At 46.8% G+C, this 16,189-nt stretch overlaps 1 protein-coding gene across 1 annotated transcript in view; it reads right to left on the reverse strand.

Moving 5' to 3' along the window:
• Nucleotides 1-7,021, reverse strand: part of LOC142775106 (glutamate receptor ionotropic, delta-2-like) — a 79,353-nt gene extending 72,332 nt beyond the window's left edge. Inside the window, exon 1 of the mRNA XM_075876445.1 lies at nucleotides 6,950-7,021. Within this exon, the coding sequence (XP_075732560.1) occupies nucleotides 6,950-7,021 (72 nt within the window). The remainder of the gene's footprint in view (nucleotides 1-6,949) is intronic.
• Between the last annotated feature and the right edge of the window lie 9,168 nt (nucleotides 7,022-16,189).

A 16,189-nucleotide genomic window follows, 5' to 3' on the forward strand; every position in this document is an offset into this window, starting at 1 on the left:
CGCAGAAAAGAGCAGGAGGCCAAACCAAAAATAACTATCGGTTAAGAAGAAGGTGAAGGAATTGAGACCAACATGTGGAGAATCGGCATGATCAAAAAGTCCGCACTGGAGATCTATCGAACTGTTAAGCAGGAAATTGGCAATAAAAGGATCCATGATAATACTTGGGGTAGTTCTCTACTGTTTGAGGCCAGGACGGGAGTATTGCGAACCATGACTTATCCAGCAAAACACAAAGAGTAGACACGGTATGCAGTGCATGTGGAGAGGAGGAGGAAACTGTCGACCACTTTATAATGTTCTGTAAAGGGCTTCACCCTATAGTTCAAGATGATGGCGCAGAGTTTTTCAAAGCACTCGGTTTTAGAGACAGGGAGAGCAGAATAGACTTTAAGCGGGTAGAAATAACTAGAAGAAGGTTATCTGATTGGTGGCTAAAATCAAAGCACGGGTGAAAATTGAATCCTTCACTGCAAAGTAACAGTCCTCAACTTCACTATATATGCCTCGCCATGGTGGCCTAGTGGCTAAGGTACTCGGCTGCTGACCCGCAGATCGCGGAATGGAATTCCGGCTGTGGCGGCTGTATTTCTGATGGAAACGAAAATGTTGTAGGCCAGTGTGCTCAGATTTGGGAACACGTTGAAGAACCCCAGGTGGTCGAAATTTCTGGAGCCCTCCACTATGGCGTCTCTCATAATCATGTCGTGGTTTTGGGACGTTAAACCCCACATATCAATCAATCAATCAATCAATCAATCAACTTCACTATTTAAAGGAAAAAAATATAAGTTTACCTATTGGTTCACTAAGTATTACGGCTAGGTGGCGTTAGCCACCGCCCGATCTAAAGGCTACAGCCATATCAATCCATCCAGGAATTCTCGGGGTAGTTCTCTGCTGTTCGAGGCAAGAACGAGAGTATTGCGGACCAAAAAGCCACAGACACGTTATGTAGTGCGTGTGGAGAGGAGGAGGAAACGACTGAACATTTGATATTGTTCTGTAAAGGGCTCCACTCTATCGTCCAAAATAAAGGCGCGAGATTTTTCAAAATGTTTGAGTTTAGGGACAGTGAAGGCAAAATACACTTTAAACGGGTAGAAATAACCAGGAGGAGGCTAACTGATTGGTTGCTACAATCAAGGCACGAGTGAAATTCAATTCTTCAACACATAGTGATAGTACTTAACTTTATCCCTAGGTGGAGTGAGCCACCGCCCTATCTAAAGGGCGCAGCCGGATACATTCACCATCCATCCATCTATCCATTCATCCATCCTAAAGCTATACGTGTTCCCATGGAGATGGAAAAAAACAACTGAACGTCACTCGCTGCGAAGCCGTGGTGAAGCCGAAGGTCGGCCATATTGAATGGGCAAATTCTCCTCTCTTGTTTCTAACCGAATGTGAAGCAGAAAGCGCGACTCTCTGCGGCGCAAAAACCTCGTGCATTGCACAGCAAGCACTTTGTGGTGAACCAAAACTATCAGAACGGGGCTGAATACGCTGGGCCAGTGTGACACCATTGGTGAAATGATTTCGTCCGAGTAATATCAGTGAGTAACAGTTCGCCGACAACGAAGCAAGCACAATACAACACACGCTAGATACACTCACATCGGCGAGTTTATTGTCAGTGTTTTCACGTCATTATTTCACGCACTGTACAGACAACACGATTGGCCGTGCGCCGCCTTATGCGGTTGCATTCCGTCTCACACGCGGCAACACGCCGCACAGTCACCGTGCCCATCTTCCACGTAAAACTCACTGGCGTCAGCATTCTGCAACCGCGGTGCAAGTGACACTTGAGCGCGCTTGCTCAAACGCTGCGAGAACAATGCTGGGGTGAGAATAACCAGCGAAACAGAAAAACTCCCGCATATCCACGAATTAAATGATGATGAAGGAGCTTGCTCCAGATATTCAATCCGGTCAACCGTGAATCCTCTGTACATAAGCTTAATCATCATCATACAAAGACGTGACGCGAGAGTTGTTGTGCTGTGATTGTATATACGCGTTATATACAAAATGCTTATTGTTTATATATCAGTGTACTATATACAGATATTTACAAACTGGTGCGGTATATACATCTTGTTTAATAACTTATTTACGGATTACATAAGCTCGGAGGAACGTCTTGCTTTTAGTACAATGGCTTTGTGATCCCTTAAGTACAAAGCCAAAGGATCTTGAATTATAAGATGTAGTGGAAATTTCGAGAAGGGTCTCGACGCCGAGGCCGCGCTGCAGCCACATTGCGAGTTCTCCGCGCCGCCACCTTGGCTTCTGCGATGTTCATCGTGGGTATCGACGAGCTCTGAGTTATGTCCGGCGAAAGAGAAAGGGAGCGCGCCGAAAGCGAGCGATATATATAGGCGCGGCCACCTAGCGGCCTCCTACCAAACTAGAGCACGCACCTACAGTGGAGCGAGCGTCGCCTGAGCGGCGGCGCGCCATCTAGGGAATGCTCTTGAAACTAAGAGCGCATATGCGCCTATAGCGGAAGCAATGAGCACTAGCATACACACCAGCGCAACGACGAGAGACAACCCCTCAGAAAAAGGAGCAGGCTCCTAAAAGGAGTTTTAAATCACACGTACAAGTTTTCACTGTACACATATCGAACACGAAACCATGTATGTCCACGTGGCCCTCATTGCGTCTTGCTGGTCAAAAAGTTTCATTCGTTGTCACAAGCACGAACAGTGCATAACCGTCACTGGCCTGCAAGGTGTTCGTCCGGTTTCCGTTTAGTCATGGTGCCCAAACGCAATTTCGCGGAACACTTTAAATACTTCATCCGCGTCATCCGCCGCACGGCACATGGACATGCGCTCGTTCTACACACTGTTGAGGCCTCATGGCTAACGAAAGTTTTCGTAGAAGTTGCTAGAAGTACAATAAGTGCCGCAAAAACACTGCATATCTGACAACGTGGCACAGAGCACTGATATTGTCCGCCATGGCTCAGTACGAGACCTACAAAAGCGCACATGCCACCGCCAGCCGCCGCTACTCAGCGCTAGACCAGCTAAACTGCACAACACGAAACAGTAACTACCATAACAAAGCCGCCATTGTGCCCAGTAGGTATATATGGCCGCGATGACATCATTTCCTCCCCATTTTTTACGTAGCACGCCGGCTTGACATGCCCTCTTGTCTCATTCCTTCCTCCGTAGGTGTCCCTGAAAACTGGATAAGTTGTTCGTGATAATCTGGATGTCACTAAAGCTGTTTTCTTAACGCGATAAGAGCACGTTTCGCCGGAATTCCGGAGTCAGCGTCGTTCGTTGTGAGCGAAAAATCATATTTTGCGTGACCGAAAAATCGGGAGAGATTTAAAAAATAAATATTAAAATTTTGTAGTCCCACTGAATATCGATCGCAGGAAGTTTGCGTGGCAAGCAGGTCTTCCTCTAATCAGTCATGCGTCTGCTTTAAAATTCAGTTAAAATAACTTCCACAGTGAAAGTATTGTTCACGCCTTACGAACGTGCGCGTCCTCTGTACGCGCTTCACAAGTAATATGACAGTAATGTGGTGCGGTACAACCGTATATATACATCGGGCGTCAGAACGTGTGATTATGGTAACGACTGCGTGGTTTAAAGCTGGCCACTCACTACAAGAAGCACACAAGTTGTAACAATACCTTGGTACGCGTGAGTTGGTTCATATTAGAAGAAAATTTGACGACGCAAAGCACCGGAGAGAATAAGCGAAATGAAAGAGCCTCTTCTCCCACTATTTTCTTTTGCTTATTCTTCAGCGCTAGTTTGCGTCGTCTAATTTTCTTGCACACACGTTACTGAGCGTACGCTCTAAGTACCATGAGTGTATAGCAAATGCGGAGAGACCTCACGCGCATGATTGCTCGTAGTTTAAAGCATGCTATTGCACATAATGCAGCCATATACGAAAGTTTCACTGACACAAGCCACTTTAAACTTTATCGATTACATTGAAATAATCGATAGTGTGAACTTCTCTAATAATCATAACATAAAAGGTACGTACTAAAAGTGAGGAGCAGAAGCTGAAAATCGGAATGTTTATTTACAGATATATGCATTATGTAGGTAGCGGGATACTACATGAAAAGAAAGCATTTTTGAGCGTCTAGGCGCTCACGTTTTGTGCCCTGGTCTTCCCAAGACTTCCTGCCGGGAAAAACAATTGAGGCCAGAACAGGCCAATGAAATTGTCTTCTTTTCGACCCCCGAAAGGAAAGTCAAATAGCGCCTCTTTCCCCACTCAAGAAAGAGGGAAGAGGCACGCCCAGTTAGTCGCTCGGCGAGGGAGAAACACACGCAATGCACGGCACAACTAGCACAGTGCGATGACGTGGAGTCACACGCACAAAGTTGACTCATCAATAGGTGGGGCGTAAACCCGCAAAGGCTCATGGGATTCGCCGTCTGCATCGGCTTCCGGTTTAAGATATCCGTGCCGCACTGTTTCGCAGTCCGCGTTTTTGGAGCTGTAGACACCTGTTTTCTATCGATTGTGTTGCAATCTAATCGCTCGCACAATCATGGTCGGTTGTCGACCTTCCGGTTGCTCGAATTCGAGCACCAAGCGGAAAAAAAGGTGTTCAGATTCCTTGGCAATCAAGATAGAAAATTGAAGTGGGTTTTGTGGTGGAAGAACCACGGTGTGCGGCATATCCTTAGGATGCCTAGCGTCAGGTGGGTGATATTTGCACCGAATCCTGCATGGATGGTTTAGTTTGTCTGACACATTCGGCATTTACGTACAGGCGCTCTCCGCAAAGATCCGCGGCAGGTTGACGAAGTGCCGCCGACATTTTGGCATGACGAAAAAGGAACTGAGGCGTCAAGACGGAAGCACGAAATGCATTTGAGTGTGTTGTTTTTCATGAGCACAACTACGATGTCTATATGACCCGCTGCGACGAGCATACGGTGTTTACGCTGAAACGCACGCCGCCGCGCAACGTGCAGCCAGCTCTGATCATGATACCGAAGATAGCGCAACATACCAGCCAACAGCCGCACGACATCAGGCGAGCGGTGACGCCACTGAATCCACGGACACAAGCATTTGTCAATGAGATCAACTAGAGCGATGTATACACAATCAGCCTGTGGTTCTGATGGCGACGACGTCGCACAATCTGGGAGAAAATGACGAGTCAGTGACGCTATGTAGACAATAAAAAGCGCCCCACTATTCTACCTATAGAACACCTATACAATGTGGTGCTTGTAATTTCAAGCATTTCTTTCTGTCACAAACGACTTCAATTTTCGGATCGTCCGTGGGCCACATCTTCCAAGGAAGGGCGCTTTTGTGTTGGGGGACGACATCCGGCGACTATAACGACCCAGCGTGGCGCCGGCTCGTCTTCCCTGCACCGGTACCGGAAGGGGCACCGGCGATCTAAACAAGAAAAATTACTCCCAGATGAGACGGGAGCACGTGTTCGCCCATGAGGCGGTTTGAACCGCATCGGAAGGGCAGTTGACGTACAGCCAGCAACAAGTGCGGTCGTCGGTGTCGCGAGTCTCGCGTAGGCGGCGAGCATGGAGTGACCCGCGCAACGTATTGAGGCGGCTGCCATTCCGGGCACCCTCGTCGTCTACCAAGCCGGCGAGACCTTCAGCGGCACCCGTCAACTCCCCTACGTGCACCAAGAGCTGGCCTGGTCCGTATGGAACTTTTTATTGTGACTTTTTTAAAACTGTTAAATTGTTTTAACCAGCCCTTTTTTTTTTCATCTGTGTAGTTGTGTGCGCTGCGACGCACATAGAAATTCAAAAACGCGACCAATGATCAATCTGTAATTATTTCCTTGTAATCCCCTTTTATGATTTCCATCTTATTGTTACTTTATTAATATTCCACGTGTTTGTCTTTTGGTTGTACCTCTTGTAGTGTTCTTTTAGAGCATAGTTTGTTACATAGCTGTTCTTTCCATCGCCATCAGTGTTATTCTTCCTTTGTTATTTTTTTGTAATCTCCTGCCTTTGCTCCTGTTTTAATTAAATGCTTGTTTATGTGTAATCAAACTCCGTGTCTGCTCTATGAGTGCGTCGGTCAGGCCCACACATCACCACACGTGCAACCCCGCACGGGTCGACCAACCCGCAAATAAATTCGAAATGTGCCACTTCGAGGCCTTTCAGGCGTCGCAGGCCGAAGCGTAAAGCGGAAGCCTGCGAGTCTGCCGCACGTCGATGTGGGATCGGCGGGGCCTCACCCGAAGTGTGTGACACTTTCGTAGTAGTCAATTTATTCATTCCTGATCTGGTGCACATGCGAGCAGAACAGGGAACTACACATAACAAACACGGCGCCTGACTGCATAAGGTGAGCATCGTCTCGGCCAGCCTGTTCACCAACGCGATGCAGCATGGAAACGCCAAACGAGCTCGACTTCGCTAAAAAAAAAAAAAAGTTACCGCCGAAATATTTCGCTTTCAAAACTTTTTTAGCGCTACATTCTACTCGAGGTCATTCGCGAACTAACAATTGAACGTTTTGCTAGGCGGTCGTTGCTGAATATGTAGCTTTATAACATATAAGATACCCTTGCACAAGGTTAACATTGATACAAGCTACTGTTGATGCAACGATCTCAGACGGCAAAAGCGTGGTGCAAGAAGAAAAAACATAAAAATAAGCACGTTAGTCGGCGATCTCCGTTAATATGCAAGTGTAAAGTAAGTTGAAAAACGTGACCACCCAGGCCACGCCACTTATTATCCCCCCCCCCCCAAAAAAAAAAAAACGCAGGGTCTTGATATCACGTACAGTTCGTTGTTTGTCACTTCAAAAATAATATTGGGCAAAGATAACACATGCTTCGCTTTCGTGGTCAGTCGTAGGTGCGGCCGTGCTAACGTTTGCTGAAAATTCGCAGCATACGCGTTGAGTCGCCATGAAGAAATCGAGTGACACCGATACCTACATGCCGATACCCGAGGAACGACGCAGCAGGCGGATAGCCGTTGATCCAGAAGCCGGTGCAGACCTCATGCATCCCATGAGCCTTTGCAAGTTCACGTATCACCTACAGACTATTTTACGGAGAGGTTTCAGTGCCTCCAAGTTGAACTGCTAACCTTTGTGTTTTTTATGTTTACCAAGTAAACCAACGGTGTTACGGTAGACGCATACACATAAAAACAGTTGAGTTGGTGCACACTATGTTTCATGACCTTACTAGTTCACCTCGCAATCTACAAAAACAAGAAAACATCAACAGCCCAAGATAGCGGTGCCCAGATGTCTTAAACCTGTCCCACCTTGAAGAATCCTTGTTTTAAGTTCTACAAGAGTGTGCGCAACTTTCTTGTGCACCTCATTGCTGTTCTAAAATCCTGAAGTGTTATACTGCTATATAGGTGGCAGTGTTCCTATTGTTTGTATTTTCACCACATTGACCAAGGATTCCATGTGGGCCAACATGACCGTCGTTTGGGGGATTGCGCCACCGGTGTGCCCGTCACTTCGAACTGCGTAGTATTTATGGCTGCAGCCACCGTGTTGTCAAGGCTTTGGTTAGAAGGTCATTCACTCGAGCATGTATCATATCTCACACAGCGTTCTGAGAAACGCGCTCAGGAGAGTGGCTTATTGGGCAAGATGGTACATACTTAGTAAACTGCAAAAGCCACAAAGCGTCGAAAATGATCAATCAAATTTCGACGTTTTGTGGCTTTTGTAGATTACAATAGTGCTGAGAAACGCGTGTGTGGTGTATTAATGAAGGCGAAGAAGTTTTCTACGCCGGGCACATCGTTTGCTGAGGTGTGAGGCCAGCTTTATGAACACTATATAAGTACTGTGCCTACTGACTTGCCGACCGCGGAAATACACGCACGAGCCATCGTTAGAATTCAGGAGCAACGAAACGGTGAAGGAGAGTTCACGTATACTGCACAGACTTATTTCCTTTTGGAGGAGGGGGGGGGGATTATCTTTGTTTGATGGGGTATTCTCGCCCAGCTTTCGTGTGTGACCACACCTATATATGTGTAGTTACTTTTTTCTGTACCCGCAGGTATTACAGAGCTACCCGTTACTCACTAGGTCCGAACGCAGCACACGAATGAAGCGCTTGCTGGTGATACGTGTGGCACGGAGCATATGCTGTTGCGGCTTTCGGCGCTGTTCACCAGTACTCGCTCCGAATCCCAGTGCTGATCACCAGTTGCTGCGGACCAGGGTCTTCCCGGTCTTTTGTGGTAGCGTGGTGTAGCTTCGGGTTGAGGAAACGAACGCTCACAAGATGGGGACACGAAAAACAAACAGGTTTATGGCACTATTTACAATTATTTACAGCATCGAAAGTTTAGGAGTTTCACAAACCACGAGCGTGGTGGTTGAACCGTTACATGGTTCAGAGCGACGTCCAGCACTCTGCGGCGTCGTTTTAAGCCCTGTCGGGCTCCTCCTCCTTGATCGGAACACCAATCACATACACAATACACCACCCACAGGGCATCAGTCAGTAACGCACGGTCCGCCGAATAGTTATTGCGTCTCCCAACTCAATTCTCTGAGAAGAGGGGAAATGAGGTTCTCTCGCGGAACAATTTGGCGGGTAGGTTGCTTCTTCGGTCTTTCCTTGGAAGGGCAGCCAAGGAGTAGACACTTGAATCACGGAGACACGACCTGAGGCCCGTGTACATGAACGCGACGGGGGCGGGCTGAGTTGAGTGGCGGGTTCAGCTTACCTCAACGCGCCCGAGTTTATATGAACTCGCACGGACGAGTTGAGGTGAGCGGTGATCGCAGCGACGCTTTCCGTCGAGGCGAGCTGAAAGCCCGTCTTCCGGTACCGGTTTCCGCTCCTCCAAGCCTGCGCTCTCGCCTCTCGTCGCTGTGGGCTGCGGTTGTTTACGCAGTTGTCGCTCCGCCACCGCGCTGGCTGTCTTGGTATTTTTTCTCAGTTTGCACCAGCTGTACTTTATGGTTGTGTTGGTGTCTTGGCTAACACTGCACAACGCGATGGCAGCAGTGGTTATGTTGCGGCACAGTGCTCGCCGCAGGCGTATCCGCAGCCTGACTAGCCACCCTAGCCTGACGCACCGTCGCCTGTTCACCCCTGGCTGGTCTCTCCAGGAATTCGCCATGATTCATGGTTCACACCTTTCATTTGTGTACCTGGTGCTGTGGAAAATCCTTTGAAGCCTTACACGCGAGTCATTTTTCGCAATAGTTGTGGCTTGTCGCTAATACGAATTAAGCGGCGCCCTGAACCTCGTTGAAGATTTTAAATTGAAAACAATAAGCAGTTTTTAAATGAAAATGACTAAAGACCCTCATCAATTGTTGGAACAAAGTGTACAGTTCCACCACAATTAAGTGCGCCGTGTTCCTCTTGCCTCATACGCTCACCCTGTTTGGCTAATCTGATTTCTGTGGCTTTTGGACTGGACAGTGAGATCCTTACACGATGAATTTTTAATCTGAGTCTTGTAATTTCAATTGGAATGCAATATACATTTTTGAGTAAAATTTCTATCGGCTCACGTAAGCGTTTCTTCAAATTATTCCAACAGGTCCTTATTTGCTCCCACGTCCACGTCAGGCCCTGTTCCTTCAAACATCTTTCCAGGTCCATGAATATGTCCTTATTTTTTCGCCGCTTGCTATCGAGCAAATCACTCACTTTTTTCTCGTTGACTAAAGCTAGCAACGTCGTTATTTCATCATCTGTCCACATGGTGCGTGGAGCGCGCGAGGATGTCATCGTGCCTAGCGCGCGCGTACCGGCCGACAGAAAAAGAGCAACGTCGGAGTGATGGGGACAGGGGAAGCGGAGACCGCGACGGGCGGGAGAGGTCACGAGCCGTCAACTCAGCGCGACCGGTTATACATGCCCTTTCTGAGCGCGGCGAGTTCGGTGAACCTACCCCCTGTCTCCGGGTCGACGGGACTCGCCGCGACGACTCTCCACCCCGACGCGTCCGCTTATACATGGGGAGGGCGAGTCCAGAAAACCTGTTTATTTCGACTCAACGCGCCCTCGTCGAGTCAATATAAACGGGCCTCTGTACGATCGGTCTGCTTCGCCGTCTCGCTAAACAAGCTGGCCAGGGGGAATTTCTTGCAGGGACATCAGTTCGCGGCCCATCTTCTAATCCCTTTGTCGCTCCCCGCCGCTGGATCCGAGAAACTGGGGTTCCGGGCGTGGGAGCGCTGCCCGGCTACGTTTCTCAGCGACAGCACGATGCCTATTGACGACGGCCATAACAATGCGCACAGTCGTTCACTCTTAGCTTTTGGACTCGCTGGCTTCATATAAGGCCTTATGTTGGCTGCTCTACGTCTCATCATATTTCGGTTCTGGTCTCACTGCACATTTGCTATTGAACATTCTTTTTTGTGTATTCTCTTTCTATGGTGTGCCTGGGTGTTCCATTCACTCGTGTTCTTACCGATGAAACGGGCACACGGGAGAGGTTTTCCTACATGATTTATTTCATTACAATAATATCGTGAGATGAGCAATGCGTGCGTGCGGGTGTGTCTACCCTCTCTATATGTACTTTATTGAATCTTGTGGTACCACTAAAGCCTCGTGATGTTTTTCAGACCACGTGCAGTAGTTTATCCGTGTTTTAGGCGAGTAAGTTATTACTGAAATATTTTGAATTTCTGCTTGAAGCTTATCGACAAAGTAATTGCCGGGCATGTGTTGCAAATGACTAACGTTTAATTTCGAATCAACTTGACCTTATTTTTTTTGGTGAATGCGAGAAACGTACCGGGCTGTCTAACGTTATATTTGTTTTCTTCGGGCCTCTCTTAATTCATACTTAAACGTGTCTTTTTTTTTTACATCTCCAGATTTTCTTTCGTCAATCATCGCCGGCATTACTAAAAAAGCGCGATATTGTCCGCAAAACTGAAATAACAAAGATGTTATAAATTAGGCCTCATTTTTTTTTTGTTCGATTTTTTTTGTTGATAGATTGATATGTGGGGTTTAACGTCCCAAAACCACCATATGATTATGAGAGACGCCGTAGCGAAGGGCTCTGGAAATTTCTACCACCTGGTGTTCTTTAACGTGCACCGTAATCTGAGCACACGGGCCTACAACATTTCCGCCTCCATCGGAAATGCAGCCGCCGCAGCCCGTTCTAGGTCTTTATTATTATGAAAAGTCTTTATTATTATTCTAACTTTTACTGAGCGCATAACCGATCACAATTTTCTTGCTTTTCTTGAGGCATACGGTGGTTGTGGGATCGTTTGGGAGCATGTAATAAACTGTTACGTAGCCTAGGCTACTACGAATATAAGTATTGCTGATGACACTTTCTTTTATCATATTGGTTCTTATGTCGCTGCCGTAAGCGTCTGCTTATATGTAATTGTTCGTGTTTCTTCATAGTTTGATTTTTTTCTCAGTTTGTCTGGGGCAGCACAATGAACGGATCTTTTTTTCTAGAGGGGGAGGTGGGAGCAGCTGTTTAACCATACTTCATTACGTTCGTGCGTGTAGTTTGTATGTGTGCGCGTACATAAACACATGCATTCACGCACTCCTGCATTGGCCAGGGGTCCGCACAATTTTCGCAGCTGTAGTTAGTTCTGATAGTAATGAGGTGTTCACAGCACTACCATGGTTTTATGCTTGAGAGAACTGAAAGATGTAGCTTTATTAATTTATGGTCCCGAAATGGTGATAGGATCTTTCCCACACCAAGAAAATTGTTTTTGAGACTTGATAAGGACAAAAAGAACCAAAAGTACTTGCAATGTAATTATTTCATTTTTTTCGTTCTTTGTTTTGAATATCTCCACAGTGAATATAACTTTATATTGTGCATGCATATGCGTGCCTTGCATTGTTATGATCTTGACATCTGCATTCGTTTGCAGGTAAAGTTTGCAGATTTGCACAGCATAATTTTGAACATTTGAATCGGGACATGCACATAAGTTTCACACATTCTATTGAGGCGTTTGTGTTATTAGAAAAAGCTACTTTTTCCTTATTGATTCCTTAAGAGCACACAATAAGTATCGAAAGATGTGTATATTTTAAACAGATTACAAAATATATCATAACAATGATTTGCAGCGCACGTTTGATTACAAAAGAGCTGCGTCGTATATTTTGCAGGTATGCTGCTTGCTATAGGCCACCACTCTATCAATGACAGAAATATTTCACTTATCTCGGAATATTTTACAGGCTCAATATTTTCGGAATATTTAACGTCACTCAATCAGTACTATAGGTTCGGTTACTGTGATTCGGTTTGTGGTGGCTGCTATAAAATTCCGACGACATATTGACTCATGAAAATATACGAATGACGACATCACTGCCTTTCTCATTTCTGTGTTTGCTCGAGAAGAAGTGTTTGCACAGTATTATACACTGCACCACAATTCAGAAGCATAGCCTCAGAGGGACGGGACTTGGACAATGTCGGTAAAAGAAGGATACATAGTTTAGATAAACTGCATTTCTACGTCGAGTGATGGCACCTTCAAACCTAGGATATTTTGTGTGCGCTAAGAGTTTTACTAAGCACATTGTGCTCTAGTGGATGCATCAAGGCCTTCAACGTGCACTTTGATGACGTTCAAGATGCTAACTATATGCAGATGAGGGGGTTATGACCCCCTCCAGATTTTTTATTATGCTTAAGCTTTTCGGGTGATACAAAAGTATCTCCACGCCTTCACATCGATCACCGTTGCCAAAGTTAGGTGATTTACACAAACACAGGTGCGATTGCTTGAATGCTTTCAATTATGTTTTCGTAGTATCAACTTTTTAGGCAAGCACGCTCCATGAATGACGATGGCACGAACGCAGATCAAAGCAGCAATTCAATTAGACATAGTTTAAATCTGCTACTTCAGGGGTGCGTATTAGTAAAGCAACACACACACACACACACACACACACACACACACACACACACACACACACATATATATATATATATATATATATATATATATATATATATATATATATATATATATATATATAATTTGTATATTTTTTCAGCATATGTTCCTTAGCCCAGCTTGCCATAGTGCTCAACAATAAAACTTTTGCTACAGCTGCCTACACTGCATTTCTTATTACGCTGCTTTAGGTTGATGACCACCAGGTCGCGGGATCGAATGCCGGCTTCGGCGGCTGCATTTTGGATGGAGGTGAAAACACTGTAGGCCCGCCGTCTGCTCAGATTTTGGTGCACATTAAAAAACCTCAGGCAGCCGAAATTGTCTGACCCTTTCACTACAGTGTCTCTCATAATCATATGGTAGTTTCGGGATATTAAATCTCACATATTAATCAATCAATCAGCTTCATGAGCACCATCTGTTTATTTATCAGCTTACGTTACATGATGAGTATGTCAGATAGGCCTTTTCTAAGGTTATGATTGACCTGCACGTTTGGCCGTGTTGCAGTTTCTTCGTGAGACACTGCGGAGTGGCTTTAGAAGAGCATATATATAGTAAAGATAAGTATCCACGTATTGTACACTCGCATACAAGCGAAGTTCGGTGGATGACCCAAATATTCTGTCACACGCGCGTGTGTTTGTGTGCGTGCGTGTGTTTCTGTGGATGTTAGCAGAACGTGCAAAGGTTCGATGAAAATGTTGTTTTCAGACTAAAGTATATTTGAGCCCACGCATGAAGAGTCACTGTAATATACTTAAACTTGGCTTATCGGACTTTGGAACTGTGTCTGGCGTTTACCATTAAAATGAATCTCTGCCTAGTTAAAATTATCGTAGTGATTGACTGCGGCGAGACCTGTCCTGGTGGGTACAGATATGACCTCCGCTGCTTCATTAAACGCGTCGCCGAGCCAACTTAAAACGCTCGCGGTCGAGATTCCTGCCCGAAATCCCATAGAGTGCCAAAGCCTTGACAACCACCGCGATACGTTGTCCCGTGTGCAGATATTATTCACTGTAAAAGCGCCCAGCTGATATTGTGATGGTAGCTCCGCTTCGTTTCTAAATCAGGTCAGCACGAAGCGACGACAAAAAGGTGGGTAAGTAGCAGGGGGGGGGGGAGTTCAAGCCCTCCCCCCGCCTTGGCTACGCCACTGCAGTATGGCCTATATCCAACAGCTTCGAGCTATGGGAAACACAGCTCCGAATTCTTAGGCCTATCCTTTTTCCACATTTGAATGGAAAATGCATAACTCAAAAAAGAAGTGAAAGACAAGCGTGGCCAGCCGCCTCCGCACAGTTTTGCTATTTTTTCTTGTCTCTCTTTCTCTTTTATTCATTTATTTATTCTTTGTTTTGTATTCACAAATTCTACTGCCGCACGTGTCGGGGCCGATCACCCTTGGTGGGTTGTGCCATTCTTCCATGAATGATCATCAACATCATCTGCACACCCGGCTACAGTTGCTAAAATGAAAGCGCACAAGGCCTCGAACACTGAACCGCCAATGACGTCTTTGCCGACACGTACTCCCGCAGCCCAGGCACAACGCCCACTCACTGGGATCCTGAAGCATCGGGCGGCCCCGTCTGATTCACCGAAAAAGCCGTCCAAAAGTATCAGGTTCTTGGTAAATGAACCGGCTCAACGGCGCTCTCTTGCGCCTACGCCACGTGTTGAAGCCCCTAACCCACCTAAGCAGCTTTATAAAACGCTGAGCTTCAAGATGGAAAAACCGGCCCAACCACGTCTTCCAGCGCGGGTGACCGCTTCCAACCCACCGGTTCAGCAGGCCAAGACAATCATGTTCCAGAAAGATCAACTGGCTCAACCACCACGGCCCCTTCCAACACGAATGCCAGGAGGTGTGCCTGACGTCCCGAGTCACGTCGCCGCCAAACCTCCGGAGCAGAAGAGCACAGATAGGTGTCTGCGTCTAGTAGTCCCGATAGAGAGGCACGGTGCTCTGGAGGCTACCCATCAGCTGCTTGCAACAAACAAGATAAACGGAAATCACCAGCAGTCCGAGCTCTCCAGTGATTTTAAGAGCTCCAGCATCAGCAGTTCTTCGACGACCACGACTACAACAACGACGTCGACGCCATTTACGAAGGATTTGACGGTAGATGGCACTACGCTGACGGAATCCATCATCACATCTGCGCCATATACCTCGAACTCCGCGTCTGACGACGGCCGACCTTTGATGTTTGACTACGCCGGTAGCACGGGAGACCTCGGCTCTTTTGGTCTCACTGAACGTGATGGTTCTGGATGGCCCACGTCCGTTCTCCAGGGCTCCTTAGTCGCATTGTTGGCGTCAGTTGCGTTGCTGCTATCGCTGGGACTGGCCGCGGATGTGTTCCGCGCTGTGGTGAACACTGCCATAAGGGGGGCGCCTTCCACGGGCACCGAACCAGCTGAAGACGCCATGCCACAACCCGCGAACGAGCGGCCGGCCCTTGAGGAAGTCGTGCCCAACGTACCACATCACGCGAATGACGAAGCCGTCTCCAACTCTGTGGCCAACAACACCGCGGAACGAGATACTGTTCATTTCGCCGAATACCCGGCTGAAGCCAAAGTGTTGCCAAAAGAAGGCGTCACGCCTGGAGTCTACGAGGTGACTCCGGAACACTTGCTAGATATCCTACCTGCTTCCGTAAACAATAGTTCAATCGACCATATCTGAGCGTAAAAAGACGAAAAAGTGGACTATAGCTCTTTTTGTGTGTTAAGTGCAGGGATTCCTGAATATTGTAAATGGAAGAATTTTCTGTGGTAACTGCTTGGCGCCGGTTCTGCCAAAGTGGCGAAATAAAGTTGGAGTAATGTGCACGATAGTCAGTTTGTATATGTGCGTGGTTTTACGCATAGAGTTTCCTAGGAACTCTGGCGCTAGTGTCTGTGGTAGCTGCAACGCACGGCACTTCAGCGAGCATGGGAATGATGTGCAGTACACGTATTTCTATAATCTTCGTATTTCTGGCCTGCTTCTGGCTCCGCGTGTGTTCGTGTGGCTTGGAGCTGTTTTTTCACAACACAAAAATGAGCAAATGTTCAGCGGTTACGCTTCACCACCTTATTCCTTTAGACTTACCATTTCGAATCGGGTCACAAAGTTCAAAAGGGTTTGTTCTTTCCTTCAAAACGAAACTGTAACCAGTAATAAACGAAGCCGCAAGTACGATTCGCCACCCGCAAGTACGAAAGCAAATTTGTGTACTACCCATCAATCCTATGGCCGCTGAAC

The sequence above is a fragment of the Rhipicephalus microplus genome, chromosome X, assembly GCF_043290135.1.
Source record: "Rhipicephalus microplus isolate Deutch F79 chromosome X, USDA_Rmic, whole genome shotgun sequence".
Taxonomy (NCBI): Eukaryota; Metazoa; Arthropoda; class Arachnida; order Ixodida; family Ixodidae; genus Rhipicephalus; species Rhipicephalus microplus.